At 45.9% G+C, this 17,664-nt stretch overlaps 1 protein-coding gene across 1 annotated transcript in view; it reads right to left on the bottom strand.

The window, feature by feature from the left end:
• ARL5A (ADP ribosylation factor like GTPase 5A) overlaps nucleotides 1-13,299 on the bottom strand; it is a 29,891-nt gene extending 16,592 nt beyond the window's left edge. Inside the window, exons 1-2 of the mRNA XM_059704460.1 lie at nucleotides 12,944-13,299; nucleotides 1,122-1,182 (exon numbers count right to left, since the gene is read on the bottom strand). Coding sequence (XP_059560443.1) covers nucleotides 1,122-1,182; nucleotides 12,944-12,989 — 107 coding nt within the window. The 5' untranslated portion in view covers nucleotides 12,990-13,299. The remainder of the gene's footprint in view (nucleotides 1-1,121; nucleotides 1,183-12,943) is intronic.
• Nucleotides 13,300-17,664: the final 4,365 nt, after the last annotated feature.

The following is a 17,664-nucleotide window of genomic DNA, read 5'->3' as shown; positions in this document are numbered from 1 at the left end:
ATATATTATACCCAAATGTCCCTTTTCCAGTAGCTCATAAGAGTGAGCTAAGGGTTTAAACAGAGGGGGAACTAGGTAGTGGACCATTTGAGATACTCTAAATTCAATTCTAGGAAACTACATAAACACACATTTCTCTACTTTCTAAAAGCAAAACAACCAATGTCATAAAAGTACCAACTCTTTAGAGTAGGGGTGGAGAACGTCTGGCCCGCAGGTCCTATAAGGCCCACGAAATCATTTGCTCTTGCCCAGCCAAGGCATTAGGATGAGTTAATTATTGACCAAATATAGCAGGCTAATCTTTAAGTTGATAATTTTATACGCACCTCAAATGATGTTATAAATATCCAAATGGCCCCTGACAGAAAAACGGTTCCCCATCTCTACTCTAGAGTAACTTAAATTCCATATAACTTTTATTGCTTTCATTAATCAAATATCACTCAGGCAGAAAAAGTAACTATCCTATATAATAAACTAGAGGCCCAATGCACAAAATTCATGCACTGGGGGGGAGGATGCGGGGGGGGAGGGGGGGCTTCAGCCAGGCCTGCGCCCTTTCTCGCAATCTGGGACCCCTCACTCCTAACCACCCGCCTGCTTGCTCCTAACCACCCGCCTGCTTGCTCCTTACTGCTTGGCTTGCTACTCCTTAGCACTGCCGTGGAGGCAGGAGGCTCCCGCCACCGCCGCTGCGCTCCCCAGACGTGACCCTAGCTTCTGGCTGAGTGGCACTCCTGCTGTGGGAGTATACTGACCACCAAGAGGCAGCTCCTGCATTGAGCATCTGCCCTAGTGGTCAGTGTGTGTCATAGTGACTCGTCGTTGTGGTTGTTCCACCGTAATGGTCACTGGGCTTTTATTATATAGTAGACTAATATGCAAATTGTCTCCTTGGGAGGGTGACCAACCAGGAGTTCGACCACTTGCTATGATGTGCACTGACCACCAGGGGGAGGTTCAGAACAAAGGAAGGCCCTGGCCAGCAGCCAGGGGAAGGAAGGCCCTGATTGGCCCTGATTGCTGGCCAGGCCTAAGGACCCTACCCATGCATGAATTTTGTGCACCAGGCCTCTAGTAAACAATAAAATAAAAATGTGAAAGTAGTTATTACTTACAATTGGTAAAGGATGGTAGTTTTCCCTGCATTATCCAGCCCAACAATGATAACTTTGTGCTCTGAAATAAACGAGACACCAGTGATTTATTAATGAAAAACAAAATTTTTAAATATCCTATTTCATCTATTCTTTCCAGCTATGGTATAACTCAGTGCATGGCACCTTAACCATTAACTCAAAAGACCAGCAGAAGTGAGCCATTGTCTCGCCTTCCCCACCACTTCTGTGGAGCAGTCTGAAATCTCTTTAGAGGGCATCCCAATAGGACTTCGTGATCCAGAAACCTTCCACCTCTTCATCCTGCCTGAACACCTACAAGCCACAATTATTACCAACTTTACTCCCTCCCAAGACTTGTCTCTATTTGAGTTTTCACAATAAAGCACAAATGGCTATTTTTGACAGCTTCCTAATTTTAACGTATGTCACGTGGGTCACGGTGAGAACCATAAAATTAAGACATAATTGTAGAATGGGCTCAAAGATAAAGGTACCAACTCAATGGTAAAAAAAAGTCCATTTATTCCAAAAGTAGGGTTAGATTATTCACACTTTTTAATACAGGCATACCTCAAAATATTATGGTTTCTGTTCTAGACCACCACAATAAAGTGAATATTGCAATGAAATGACTCAAATAATGTTTTGGTTTTCCAGTGGATATAGAAGTTATTTTTATACTACACTATAGTCTACCAAGTATACAACAGCATTATGTCTAAAAAACAATGTACATTACAAAAAAAACTATACTGATAAAAATACTAACCATCATCTGAGCCTTCCGCGAGTAATAATCTTTTTGCTTGCATAATTTTAATGGCTGCTGACTGATCAGGGTAGTGGTTGCTGAAGGTTGGGGTGGCTGTGGCAATTTCTTAAAATAAGACAATGAAGTCTGCCACATGGATTGACCCTTTCATGAACAATTTCTTTGTGATATGCGATGCTGCTGGGTAGCATTTTACACAAAGAACTGTCAAAATTGGAGTCAATCCTCTCAAACCCTGCCTTGACTTTATCAACTATGCTATCTAATAAAAGAGAAACATGGTAATTAGCCGTATATCCGCTACCCTTCCCATTGGCTAATCAGGGCGATATGCAAATTAACTGCCAGCCAAGATGGCGGCCGGCAGCCAGGCCACTTGAAGCGAACATGAGGCTTGCTTGCTTCAGTGATGGAGGACTTCAACGTTCCCTGACTGCCGCTGCCAGCCTCTGAGCTTGCAGTTTGAAACATTGTTACAAATATAGAAGCTAAACAAAACCCCAGAAACCTGCTTTCAGCCAGCCGGGATCTCAGAGCTGGAGTTGAAACAGTGTTTCGATTATAGAACCCAAACAAACCAGATACCTGCTTTCAGCAGCAGAGGCCTAAGAGCTGGAGACAAGCCTCAGAGCTAAAGCTGGCCCAGAATAAAAAAAAGAAAAGAAAAATGGAGTGGTTGGGAGCTTCAGTCATCCACCAGCCTGAAAACAGCCCTCAGCCCCTCACCCAGACTGGCCAGGCACCCCAGTGGGGACCCCCACCCTGAAGGGTGTGTGACCAGCTGCAAACAGCCATCAGCCGCTCACCCAGGCTGGCCAGGCACCCCAGTGGTGACCCCCACCCTGATCTAGGACACCCTTCAGGGCAAACCAGCCAGCACCACCCGTGCACCAGGCCTCTATCCTATATAGTAAAAGGGTAATATGCCTCCCAGCACCGGGATCAGCAGAGCCGCGAGGCCTTCCGACACTGGGATCAGCGTGACAGGGGGCAGCGCCCAAACACCCTGATCGCCCTGTGGCTCTGTGTGTGACAGGGGGCGGGGCCACAAACTCCCTATCCACCCTGCTTTGTTTGTGACAGGGGAAGGCGCCCCAACCCCCTGATCAGCCCTGCTCTGTGCCTGATAGGGGGGAGCTCCCCAACCCCCTGATCGCCCTGCAGCTCTGTGTGTAACAGGGTGCGGCGCCCCAACCCCCCCCTCCCCCCACAGGCCCTGCTCTGTGTGTGACGGGGTAGAGCCATAACCTCCCCATCGGCCCTGCCATGAGTGTGACAGGGTGCAGCGCCCCAACCCCCTGATCGGCCCTGCTCTGTGTATGACAGGGGGCGGTGCCCCAACCCCCCTATCGGCCCTACTCTGTGAGTGACAGGGTACGGAGCCCCAACCCCTCTGATGGGCCCTGCTCTGTGTGTGACAGGGGGCAGCGCCCCAACCCCCTGATCAGCTGGCTCTGTATGTGACAGGGGTGGCGCCACAACCCCCTGATCTGCCCTGCTCTGTGCGTGACAGGGGGTGGCGCCACAACCTCCCCATAGACCCTGCCTTGAGTGTGACAGGGGGCGGTGCCCCAACCACCCAATCGGCCCTACCCTGAGCGTGACTAGGGGTGGCATTGCAACCTCCCGATCCACCCTGCTCTGTGCATGACAGGGGGCGGCGCCCCAACTCCCCAATCAGCCCTGCTCTGAGCCCGACCAGGGGCTGCACCTAGGGATTGGGCCTGCCCTCTGCCACCCAGGAGCGGGCCTAAGCCAGGAGGTCGTTATCTCCCGAGGGGTCCCAGACTGCGAGAGGGCACAGGCCGGGCTGAGGGACCCCCCCTCCCCACTGAGTGCACAAATTTTTGTGCACCGGGCCTCTAGTGTTTATACAATACTCTAAAATCCTTTGTCATTTCAACATTCTTGACAGCATTTTTGCCAGTAGATTCCATCCCCAGAAACCATGGTCTCTGCTCATCCATAAGAAGCAACTCTTCATCCACTAAAGTTTTATCATACGATTGCAGCAATTCAGTCATATCTTCAGGCTAATTCTAATTCTCTAACTATTTCTACCACATCTGCAGTTACTTCTTCCATTGAAGTCTTGAACTCCTCAAAATTATCCTTGAGGATTGGAATAAACTTCCAAACTCTTATAAATGTTGATATTTTGACTTCTTCTCATTAATCCTATCTAATAAATGCCTAATATGCAAATTGTCCCCTCAACTGGGAGTTCGACCATTTGCTATGACGTGCACTGATCACCAGGGGGCAGCATGGAACATGGTGGGCGTTGGTGACGCGGCGCTGGCAGCAGTGGAGGTGCTGCAGACCCTGACGGGCCCTGACAAGAGCTGGACAGAGGCAGGATGGTGGAGCAGGTGAGTGGGCAGCACCAGGCCAAGGCAGGTGCGAGCCACTGGTCGCCAGTCAGGGGCCAATCACCCTGCTGCCAACGGGCTCCCAGGCACTTAGGGAGCCGGGCAGGGGCCTAATGCTCCACCGATCCGATTGCAGGGCAACCAGTGGCGCGATCGGGCCCCCATAGGCGGTGACCAGTGGCAGCAGTGGGGGTTGGGGCTGCCACCCTGTTCCCTCAGCACCTGGAAACCAGGTGGTGGCAGGGCGATCAGGCCCTGCAGGTGGTGACCAATGGCAGCGGTGGGGGGCAGGTGGCCGGAGGAAGGGAGGGAGTACCCGGCGGCAGCCGGCAGCCGCTAAGGGCCCTACCAGTGCATGAATTTCGTGCACTGGGCCTCTAGTCATAAATGTTCTTAATGGCATCTAAAATGGTGAAGCCTTTCCAGAAAGTTTTCAATTTACTTTGCCCAGATGCATCAGAGAAATCACTACCTATGGCACCCCTAACCTAACAAAATGTATTTTTTTTTTTAATCTTTATCTGAGGATATTTTTGCCAACAATTTCTAGAAAGTGGAAAGCGGGGTGGGGGTGGGAAGAGAGAGAAATATTGATGGGAGAGAGACACAACGTTGCCTCCTGCACGCACCCCAACAAGGGCTGGGGAACCTGCATCTGAAGTACATGAATCAAACCCAGGACCCTTTGATCCATGGGCTGATGCTCTAACCACTGTGCAAAACTGGCCAGGTCACAAAATGTATTTCTTTTTTTAAAAAAATTGATTTCAGAGAGGAAGGGAGAGGGAGAGAGAGATAGAAACATTAATGATGAGAGAGAATCATTGATCAGCTGCCTCCTGCACACCCTCCACCAGGGATCGAGCCTGCAACCCAGGCATGTGCCCTGACCAGGAATCAAACCAGGGACCCTTCAGTCCGTAGGCCAACGCTCTATCCACTGAGCCAAACTGGCCAGGGCACAAAATGTATTTCTTAAATAAGGCTTGAAAGTTGAAATTAGCCCTTGATCTATGGGCCACAGAATGAAATTTGTGTTCACAGCCATGAAAACAACATTAATCTCTGTCAAAGCTCGTGGGTGACCAGGTACATTGTCAGGGAGCAGTAATATTTTGAAGAAATCTTTTTTTTAAGCAGTAGGTCTCAACAGTGGGCTTAAAATAGTCAGTAAACCATTGTTGTTTCTAGAGCACATAGAGTAGATTTAGCATAATTCTAATGGCTCTAGGATTTTTGGAATAGTTAAATGAGCACTGGCTTCAACTGAAAGTCACCAGCTGCACTAACCCCTAACAAGAGAGTCAGCCTGTCCTCTGAAGCTTTAAAGCCAGGCATTGACTTCTCCTCTCTAGCTATGAAACTCCTGGATGGCATCTTTTTCCAATAAAAGGCTGTCTCATCAATACAATCTGTTATTTGGTGTAGCCACCTTCATTAACTAACCTAATCTTCTGAATAACATGCTGCAGCTTTGACATTGATTGCTTCACCTTGAACTTTCATATAATGGAAACAGCTTCTTTCCTCAAACCTCATGAATTGACCTCTGTTAGCTTCAAATTTTTCTTTTATAGCTTCCTCACCTCTCAGCCTTCAGAGAATTCAAGGGAGTTAGGGCTTTGCTCTGAATTAGGCTTATGGCTAAGGCAGCGGTTCTCAACCTGTGGGTCGCGACCCCTTTGGCGGTCGAACGACCCTTTCACAGGGGTCGCCTAAGACCATCCTGCATATCAGATATTTACATTTTGATTCATAACAGTAGCAAAATTACAGTTATGAAGTAGCAACGAAAATAATTTTATGGTTGGGGGTCACAACATGAGGAACTGTTTTAAAGGACCAAAAGGTTGAGAACCACTGGCTTAAGGGAATGTGGTGGCTGGTTTATGGAAACTACTAAAACTTTTTCCATATCAGCAATAAGTCCATTTCCCTTCCTTACTATTCATGTGTTCACTGAAGTTGCACTTTTACTTTCCTTCAAGTTCCCTTTGTATTCACAATTTGGCTAATTGTTTGGTGCAAGAGGCCTACCTTTTGGCCTATCAAGACTTCCGACAAGCATTCCTCACTAAGCTGAATTTCTAGCTTTGATTTAAACTGAGAAATGTGCAATCCTTCCTTTCACTTGAACACTTAGAGGCTACTGTAGGATTATTACTAATTTCAATACTGTTACTCAGGGACTAGGGAGGCCAGAGGAAACAGAGATGAGGGAATCGCCTGTTGGTGGAGCAGTCAGAACACACACATTTATTAAGTTTGTTGTCTTACATGGATGGCGCTGTTCACTGTGCCCCAAAATAATGACAATAGTAAGTAATGTCAAAACTCACTGCTCATAGATCATAACAAATATAATAATAAAAAGTGAAATATTGTGGGAATCACCAAAATGTGACACACAAAGTGAGAAAATGGTGTTGGAAAAATGTCACCAATAGTTATTCGATGCAGGGTTGTCACAAACCTTCAATCTGTAAAAAACACAGAATATGTGAAGCGCAATAAAACGAGGTATGCTTGTACTAAATCAAAGCTTCTTTTGAGCATCCTTAGGCTTTGTCACCACTCCAGCCTATTCCTCCTATTACCAAGATGGAGCAGCATTCTACGCAAAACATAAATTTGCAGCCAAAAAGCATTATAATGTACTTCAAGACAAATGAACCTAAAATACAATATGCATATTAAGAGATGTTATGGTGGGCAAATATAATAAATTTTTGGCTATTCCAATTCTTTGATGCATATAATTAATTTACAAGTTTATTGCTTAGTATAATTTCTCTTTTAGACCATCTATGCCACAGCACTCTTGCAGTTACTCATATAAGCCAAAACAACTACACACTGTTACAATATTTAGATAGAATTTTGAGTTATCATTTAGGCTTTAGTTTCCTAATCAGTACTTGGCTGGTATTTTTTGTTTTGTTTTGTTTTTCATGAAAATGCTTCTAGTTTCACTTATTTCCTTTTCATACACCCAGGCAGCCTAGCGTTCCATTTATTGCCAGTTCTAAGAGTCAATATATAGCCATCCAACTACTAGATAGTAAATTAAGAAAAAGAAGTATTGTCACCCGGAGGCCTTCTATTCTCTGAATCATATCAAAGCCAGAAAACACAAATACTAAGGCAGATAAATTGAGTCATCCTGAGACTTCATTCTCACTTCATACCCAAACTCACTAAGCCCTACTGATTCTATCTCACATTCAGCAAAAAATCCATTTCTATCAAGTTCACTATAATTCTCTCTGGCCACTGCACAGTCTGGAATAAAGCATGTGCTTAATACAGTATGAATAAATAAATAAATCTAGAAGCTACAAAGATTAGAAGGGAGCTAACTGATGAAGTCACTATGTATTAAAAATTCTATTTTTAAATTGAAAAGTATCATCAATAAAAAACATTTAAAGATAAACTTGCTATCTACAGCAATGGAAGTAAAGTTTATGGGGGGGGTGGGGACAACATCTCTTTTGCACTAAGAAGCTGCTGAATGAAAAGCAATGATTATGCAGTGCAAAAGTAGAGATCCAATCAGAAAACAAATCACATAACAATCTGAAATAGCAAAGTTTAATTTAAAGAAAATAACTATTTCAGGGGGTTGGAATAAAGGATTGGCTAATAAGAAATAACTCTAAAGATCATCAAAATGACAAATATATGGAGCACTAACTACCCCTAGGGCTGGCCCAGACTTTCCTCCAATTGCCCAGGACTGAGATGTATACTTTGCTGGAGGGCCTGGCTATGGCTCAATGAACGTCAGAAGTAGCTGTGCAGACTTGCCAATGGATCTTGCTGAAAATCCTCCCCCTCCAGGGTGCTATTCCCTGAGAAGTTATTTTGCTGCAGGGTCTCCATTCTGAAATCAACTGAAGTGGGTGCTATGGCAAGCTGCTGGCTGCAGCTGACCACTGTGCAGTGCAAGAACCAGCCACTGGAGGTGCTCACACCACAAGAGCAGGACAGATCCTGCTAGGAGTACCCTTTACCCAGGAAGAAAAACCCTTTTCTCCAGCATATCCACAGAGCAAGCACAAAGGGTGAATTTGTAGCTATTTTTTTTTTTTAAATCTTCACCCAAGGATATGCTCTTCATTGATTCTAGTGAGAGAAAGGGAGAGGGAGAGATAGAAACATCAATTGGCTGCCTTCCATATGTGCCCTGACCAGGGATTGAACTCACAACCTGGGTGTGTGTCCTGCCCGGGGAATGGAACCCTCAACCCTTTGGTGCATAGGACGATGCTCCAATCAAGCCACACTGGCCAGGGCTGGAGCTAAATTTCTTTAAAAATTAGCACAGTCCACTCCTTGGGCTATTCAGTTTCTATATTTACTCTTCTATACTGTTTGAACTCCCATACAATTAAAAACAAACAAACAAAACAGAAGCAGAGGTGGCTTTCCCAGAACCAGGCTCCGGCAGCACAAGCAGCTTCTCCAGAACTCATTTACGACGTACTTCTTTTCTAAGAACCAATCGGAAGAATGATACAAAGTTATCAATGTGAAAATTTCACAAATTTTTTCATAGTTCATGTTAGTGTCAGGAAGTTTTCCCCTTTATCTAACATGAATCTTTCTTTTACAAAGAAAGTTTTTTTGTGTGTTTTTGAGCACCAACTCAGGCACTGGACGTAAAATTCCAGGTCTATCACTTTTAATTGTAGTACCTTACGCAAACAAGTTACCTAATGTTTCTTTGTCCCTATGAAATGGGGAGATACCTACCTCACAGGGTTGTTGTGAAGAGTAAATCAATAAAGTGAAGACTAAATCAACTAATCTGCATACAGCATTTGGAACCTACCCCTGCATAAATCAGTAAATATTCACTGCTAGTATTTTATCTATAGAGATGGAGTTAGCTTATTTTCTGTCTCCCCAATCAAGAATGAATGCTCCATAAAGGCAGGTGGTTTTTCTGTTTTGTTCCCTGCCTTGTGCCCACCATCTACAATAGTTCCTGACACAAAAGTGGTGCTCAAAAATATTCAATATTTAATAAACCAACCACTGATCACATGCCCTTTTATACTAAAAGACAGTAATGGCAACTCTTCCAAGTCCTAAAGACATAGTTTAGTATCTGGGAAACAGTTAACAGGGAAAAAAGGGATTGGTGCCAATCTCTTCTTTAAGAAGACAAGCATCAGCAACGTATTTCTTTAGTGTTTTAACTTGCCTGGATCTGGCATTTACCAGTTGTAAGGCTCAGGAAAATCACTCCACTTGAACCTCAGTTTCCTCTTTTCAGTGGAAAAGAGTAACTCCTTCAAAGGAATGTTGAAACTTTTTTTAAAGTGATGCATACATCTCAACACCAGAAAGACAAACAACCCAACTAAAAAACGGGCAAAGGACTTGAATAGACACTTTTCCAAAGAGGACATACAGATGCTCAATAGACATATGAAAAAAATGCTCAATGTCACTAATCATCAGAGAGATGCAAATTAAAACCACAATGAGAAATCACCTCACACCTGCCAGAATGGCCACCATCAATGAAACAACAAACAAACAACAAATGGTGAGGATGTGCAGAAAAGGGAATTCTCAGGCACTGTGGGTGGGAATGCAAACTGGTACAGCCACTGTGGAAAAACAGAATGACATTTCCTCAAAAACTTAAAAAGGCATTTTGACCCAGTGATCTCACTTCTGGGAATATAGCCTAAGAATCCCGAAACACCAATTCTGAAGAATATACACACCCCTTAGTTCACAGTAGTGTCATTTACCATAGCCAAGATCTGGACACAGCCCAAGTGCTTATCAGTAGATTAGTGGATAGAAAAGCTGTGCTACATTTACACAATGAAATACTATGCGGCCATAAAAAAAAAAAAAAGGAATTTTTACTTTTTGTGATAGCATGAACCTGGAAATTCTTATGCTAAGTAAGCCAGTCAGAGAAAGACAAATACCATGTAATCTTACTATGTGTGCCATCTAATGAACTGAGGAACAAAATAGAAACAGAGGCATGGATACATGGAACAGACTGACAATTGTCAAGGGGAGGGGAGAGGGGGAACTGAATGAAAGAAGGTGCACTGACAACAGTGTGGTGATGGTGAGAGGGACGGGAGGGTAGGGGCTGGGTGGAGGTGGGCAAAGAGGGATGAATGGGGACATATGTAATAATGTCAACAATTATAATAAAGTGAAAAAAAGATGCATAGAACAGCATCTAGAATACTAAAGTTTGTACTCTATTTTATCTAAATACATATCTAAATGCAAATTCTGGTTTTTCAAGTTGGGCAGTATGCAATCACTGTGCACTCAAACGATCTAAGCTTAAACTGAGAAAGATGTTCTAAAGGGGTTTCAGAAAAAAGAGATAGTGTAGTTTAAGTTTCATCAGGATGGCAAATTCTGTAATCCCCCAAATCTCCCTTCCAGAATTTATGTGAAAAGAATATAGGATTGTGTTCTGTATCTTTTGAAAGTAAAATAAAGCATCCAAGATATATCTAACTTACGTATATCCAATTTCATAGAGAACCAAAAAGACCAGCAAGTATCTGGCATTAGATTTAACAGTAAATGTTTTGAAAAGTGACCCTATTGATAATACAACCACATCATTTAGCAGAAGAAAAATAGTTTATTCATATTTTTACAATATTGACATCTAAATGTCTAAAGCACAACTTCACTAATCTGCTGACTATTAATTTCCCGGCACTGAAATAAATGTCCAGTCAAAAATTACGACAAAATACAGGTAATAAGATAAAAACACCATATTAGTAGATTTTTAGTGGTAACAATGCACACATCCCTATTTTTTTACTACTCGCAAGTAGTTGTTGGCAAAGCTCTAATTCATTAAGTTACAGAGACAGTTTTACCATTGAATCAAAAGAGAAAGTGGAGATTATCTAATTTTATTGCAGTACCAGAGTAAATTGACAAGCAAACTCTTCCTAAATTTCATAGCAGAGTTGAAATTAGCTTCATTTTGAAAATAATACCAAACTATGGATGTTAAAACTAGACTAGACCTTACCTACTATAAGCGCCACCATTTTACAGCAATGTAAGTTTCAATACTTGACACCCAGGGATGAGGTTTTCAAGATTTGTAGGCTCCACAGTCACATGGTCAAAATCCCTGGTGTTCTAGGTGAGAACACCTAGACTGAGAGGTTAAGCGACTGACTGGTTTCTACTCCCTCTCTCCCAACACAAACAAGTAGCCAGAGACGGTGCAGGTCAGAACTGGTTTTCCCTACTTTATAGAAAAATCCCCATTATCAGAAAAATTGGAAATATTGTTCTTCCATTTAGTATCCTGTGATCTACGCTATTACCTTTAGTTTTTAAAAAGAGACACTAGAGATCACAAATCCCAATTCTGCTCATTTCCGGTCACCATCTTCTATAGGTGACGCCAAACCACGAAGGAGGAGGTGAGCACAGTGGTTGTACACACCAGCTGTCACCATTCATGAGTCCTTATTGGAAAACTTTGGGATGTGACACAATCACCAGCTTACACAAGAGAAAAAACACAAGCTACGTTACTGGCTGCAGGACTGATGAATCACCCAACTTGAGCTAAAAAGAAACAAAAGTATACCACTAACTACACTGTATCTTAATGACCCGGGAGGCTTTTTGTTAAAACTGCATGTTTTGCATATAAGCATAACCAATGGACATAAGACACTGGGGGGTAGGGGAGGCCAGGGGATTGTCAAGGGCGGAAAAAAAAGGAGACACATGTAATACTCTTTGTAATACTTTAAGCAATAAAACAATTTTTTAAAAAAACTGCATGCTTTCCCCAGTTTTATACACTCACTCTGTAATAAATTTTAATAAACTTGATAAGCATTGCAAGGCAACATTTGAGTTTAGATGAACTGAAGCATCCCTATATGATAACACTCTCTAGACTTACTTGGTAACTTGCTAAGTTACCCACGGTTAACAAATGCTTCATATGGTATGTTTTTTAAACGCGTTACGTGAAAATGAAACACATTTTCACATTCTTAACCCAACCAAACACACACACACACACACACACACACACACAGCCCCTCTATCTGAATAAGCACTAATAGAAAAATGACCTTAAGCTTAACCTTAAACAGTATATATAGCGAACAGGGGGGAGATCCATCACTATTCAGGTTCCAGCCGGATGTCCCCACAGGAGAGTGGGGCGCAGGGAAGGCTCATCACCCTGGACAAGCGAAGAGCGATCCCCCGTTTTCCGCATTCCGCCACCCTCGGTGGCTCCGCGGCGCGGCTGGGGCCACCACCTGCCGCCTTCAGCCCGGAGAACCCCAGCCTTTCTCGGGGTGTGCAACGCCAACTGCTGGAGGGAAGGGGCTGAAAGGCCAGGCGGTGCCACTCCGGGACGCCGGACACGGCATCTCTTCCTTCCCTAACCGCAATCGGAGCAATGGGTGTGTGTGCAGGAGGGAACTTCGTAGGGAGGCCCCTGAAGACAAAGGGCTGCGAGTCTGGACCCATCCCGGGGCTGGACGTGGGACCGAACCACCCAGGCCCCCGCGGCCCGCACCCCGCGCCGCGACCGCGCGCCGCCGCGCCGCCCACACTCCGGCAAGAGTGGGAGACCCTCCCCCCGGGCCGCCCGCTCGCCCTCGGCCCGGCCCCCTCACCCTGGTGATTGAACAGTCTCCATATCCTGGTGAAGAGAATTCCCATTCTCGGGCAGCGGACCCCCGCCAGCCACCACCCCGTCCGCCTGGCCTCCCGGGGCTTAGGCTGCTCGGGAGGAGAGAGACGCGCCGCAGCCTTCGCTCCTGCTGCCGCTGCTCCCGCGCTGGCCGCCGGCCCGCGTCCTAGGAACCGGAGGGAGGCCGAAGCCCAGGCCGCCTGGCCGCGCGCGAGGGCCCGCCGCTGCCGCCGCGGCACCCGCCTGGCTCGGGGACATCGCCGCCGCGTTGTCTGCGGCGAGCCTCGCGGGCCACCGTCCTCCCCCAGCTCCTGGGCGGCCGCCGTGGCGGAGACCGCGGGGGCGGGGGAGCGAGGGGCGGGGCGAGTGGGGCCGGAGAGCGCAGGCGCGCGGCCGGGGGGCGGGGCCCGGGCAAGGGCTCTCCCAAGGCCCTCGCTTAGCTGGGTGACCTGCAGGCGGCGGCACTGAGCCCGCGGTCCCGCGGAGTTTTGAGTTGTGTTTTCCTTCGCAGAACCGTCATGTAAACCTGATATTAAGTGCCCGGTGCCCGTCCCCGACGCTTCGCACACACTGCACCGCAAGCCCCACGTCCTGTCCTCAAAGACACCCTGCGCCTGCAGGGACCTGGGGACTCAGCACCTTCCCGTCAAACCCCTTCCCACGCCACTGCCCTTACCTAGGCAGTGGCCTTAGAGCCATCGTTGAACCTCAGGCTCTGACCTCTCCTTCTTCCTCCACTTTCAGGCCAGTCTTGCCCTAATCAATAATTTCGATCAAGTGACTCCCAAGTTTGAAAATCATGAGTGCACGAGAGCTGTTCGAGAAGGAGTCCAAACACCTTAGATACTCCTTGTACTCCTAGCTGTCCTGTCCAGCTGTAACTTCCATCGTTCCAAGCTGATTAAACAGCTGATCAAATGTTCTCTCCGCTTTCCCAGTCTTCTTACCTGTACCTCTTGAACAGCAGTGTCCCGTGCTATGCAAATCTCACCCTGTATAAGCAACCCTCTATGGTGGGATATTTTGTTGAAAACTAGAATGTAAATGAATCAATAGTTAACTTGATATCAGAGTTCTTGTCCTATGTGTTATTTTTTTAAATCATTTAAAAAAATTTTGATAACAGTTCACATACAATATTATATTAATGTCAGATGTACACCAATGATTATACATTATATCACATACTAAGTGATCATCCCCATAAATCTCATACCATATGGCACCATACTTAGTTATTGGGATATCATTTATTATATTCCCTATGCTATACTTTACAACCCCATGACTATTCTATAACAACCAATTTGTAGGTACTTCTTCATCCCTTCACTTTTTTCACCCAACCCTTCTCCCATCTGGCAACCATCAAAATGTTCTTTTTTTAAAAAACTGAATTTATTGGGGTAACATTGGTTCGCAAAACCATACAGGTTTCAAGTGTACAAGTCAATAAGACATCATCTGCACGCTGCATCATGTGCCCATCACCCCCATTTCCCCGACCTTTTCCCTCTGGCTATCACCCCATTGTTGTCTGTGTCTATGTGCTATATCTATTTAGCTGAGGCTTCATAGCTCAGGGGTTAGAGCACTGGTCTCGTGTTACATGTATTTATAGCTATAGGTACAGGTATATAGTTATGTGTGGTTTTTTGCTTAATCCCTTCACTTTCTTTCATCTGGCCTCCCACCCACCTCCCCTCTGACAGCTGTCAGTCTGTTCCATGTATCCATGCCTCTGTTTCTATTTTTTTTTTGGCTTATTTTGGTCATTAGATTCCACATATAAGTGAGACCATATGGTATTTTTCTTTCTCTGACTGTATTATTTCACTTGGCATAATAATCTCCAGGTCCACCTATGCTGTCGCAAAAGGTAAGAGCTTCTTTCTTCTTTTTTACAGCCAGCTAGTATTCCATTGTGTAAATGTACCACTGCTTTTTAATCCACTTATCTACTAACTAGGGGCCCAGTGCACGAAATTCGTGCACTGGGTGTGTGTGTGGTGGGGGGGAGTGCCCCTCAGCCCAGCCTGCCCCCTCTCACATACTGGGAGCCCTCAGGCATTGACCCCCATCACCCTCCAATCGCAGGATCGGCCCCTTGCCCAGGCCTGACGCCTCTGTCAGAGGCGTCAGGCCTGGGCAAGGGACCCTCATTTCCCCCCATCACTGGTTCTGCCCCCAGCCCGGGCCTGATGCCTCGGCCAGAGGCGTAGACTCCCATCACCCTCCGATCGCCTGATCGGCCCCTTGCCCAGGCCTGACGCCTCCGCCAGAGGTGTCAGGCTTGGACAGGGGACCCCCATCTCCCCCTGATCACTGGCTCTGACCCCCGCCCAGGCCTGAGGCCTCTGGCCCAGGAATCATGCCTGGGCAGGGGACCCCCATATCCCTCTGATCGCTTGCTCCACCCCCCGCCCAAGCCTGACGCCTCTGACCCAGGCTTCAGGCCTGGGCAAGGGGACCATCATATCCCCCCAATCCCCGGCTCAGCCCCCGCCCAGGCCTGATGCCTCAGCCAGAGGAGTTGACCCTCATCACCCTCCGATCACCAATCACCGGATCGGCCCCTTGACCAGGCCTGAGGCCTCTGGCAGAGGCGTCAGGCCTGGGCAGGGGACCCCCAGCTCCCCGCGGTTGCAGGCTCCACCTCTGCCCAGGCCTAACGCCTCTGGCTGAGGCGTCCGGCTCAGGCAGTGGGGACCCGCAGCTGCAGCGGCCCCGCAATCGTGGGCTCTGCTTTAGGCCCAGGCAAGGGACCCCTAGCTCCCGGGACTGCCAGCTTCGACCGTGTCCAGCTCCCATCGCTGGCTCCACCCCTACTTCCTGCTATCACTGGCTAGGGCGGCAAAGGCGCCTGATTCTCCGATCATGGCTGGGGGGCAGGGCAAAGGCGGCCCCAGGGCCGCCTTTGCCCTGCCCCCCAGCTCTTAGCTCCCCCCTGGGTTTCCGATCACTGTCAGTGGCAGGGGGCTTCTTGCTGCTTTCCCTTTCGCCTCCCTGCATTGTGCCTACATCTGCAAATTAACCGCCATCTTGTTGGCAGTTAACTGTCAATCATAGTTGGCAGTTAATTTGCATATAGCCCTGATTAGCCAATGAAAAGGGTATCATCGTACGCCAATTACCATCTTTCTCTTTTATTAGATAGGATGGGCACTTGTGCTGTTTTCAGATCTTGGCTATTGTAATAACGCTGCAGTGAATATAGGTGTGCATTTATTCTTTCAAATTAATGTTTCGTGTTTCTTAGGCTATATTCCAAGAAGTGGGATCTCTGGGTCAAAGGCAGTTCCATTTTTAATTTTTGGAGGAAATGTCAGACTGTTTTTCCACAGTGGCTGCACCAGTCTGCATTCCCACCAACAGTGCTCCAGGGTTCCCTTTTCTCCACCTCCTGGCCAGCACTTGTCATTTGTTGATGATAGCCAATCTGTCAGGTACGAGGAGATGCCTCATTGTGGTTTTAACTTGATGATTAGTGACATTAAATTTTTTTTTCTGTCTATTGGCCATCTGTATGTCCTTTTAGAGAAGTATTAGTATCTATTCAGGTCCTTTGCCCAATTTTTAATTTGGTTGTTTGTCTTTCTGGTGTTGAGTTGTTAAGTTCTATATAACGTATATTTTGGAAATTAATCCCTTATCAGATGTATCATTGGCAAACATCCTTCCCATTCAGTGGGTGTCCTTTTCAATTTTTTGATGGTTTCTTTTGCTGTGCAAAAGCTTTTAAGTTTGATGTAGTCTCCTTTGTTTGTTTGTTTTCCCTTGTTAACCTTGCTCGAGGAGATATATCAGCAAACATATTGCTATGAGAGATGTCTGAGATTTTCCTGCCTATGTTTTCTTCCGGGTTGTTTATGGTTTCATGACTTACATTTAAGTCTTTCATCCATTTTGAGTTTAATCTTGTGTATGGTGTAAGTTCGTGGTCTAGTTTCACTTTTTTGTATGTACCTGTCCAACTTTCCAAACACCATTTATTGAAGAAACTGTCCTTATTCCATTGTATGCTCTTGCCTTCTTTGTCAAATATTAATTGATGTCAGAGAGGAAGAGAGGAGAGAGAGATAGAAACATCAATGTTGAGAAAGAATCATTGATCAGCTGCCTCCTGCGTGCCCCCTACTGGGGATTGAGCCCGAAACCCATGCATATACCCTGACCGGGAATCAAACTGCATCCTCCTGGTTCATAGGCTGACACTCAACCACTGAGCAACACTGGCCAGGCTGTTCATGTTTTTGACCTTTTTTTTAAAAAAAATATTTTTTTATTGATTTCAGAGAGGAAAAGAGAGGGAGATAGAAACATTAGTGATGAGAGAGAATCCTTGATCAGCTGTCTCCTGCACGCTCCCTACTGGGGATCGAGCCCACAACCTAGGTGTGTGCACTTGACCGGAATCAAACCCAGGACTCTTCAGTCCACAGGCCGATGCTCTACCCACTGAAAAAAAACAGCCAGGGCATTGACCTTTTCAACTTTCCCTTTTTCTCTTTTTAAAGAAGACCCTTTTACATGTCATGTAATGCTGGTTTGTGGTGACAAACTCCTTTTGCATTTCTTGTCTGGAAAGCTCTGGACATGCCCTTCTGTTCTAAATAATAGCTTTGCTGGGTGGAGTATGTATTATTTTTTTTCAACCGGCCAAATTATTCAACCTCTTCACGCCTCAATTTTCGCATATGTAAA

Source organism: Myotis daubentonii, chromosome 7 (genome assembly GCF_963259705.1).
Source record: "Myotis daubentonii chromosome 7, mMyoDau2.1, whole genome shotgun sequence".
NCBI lineage: Eukaryota > Metazoa > Chordata > Mammalia > Chiroptera > Vespertilionidae > Myotis > Myotis daubentonii.
Note: the sequence above shows the minus strand (reverse complement) of the source record. Positions and strands in the feature narration are given on the sequence as shown.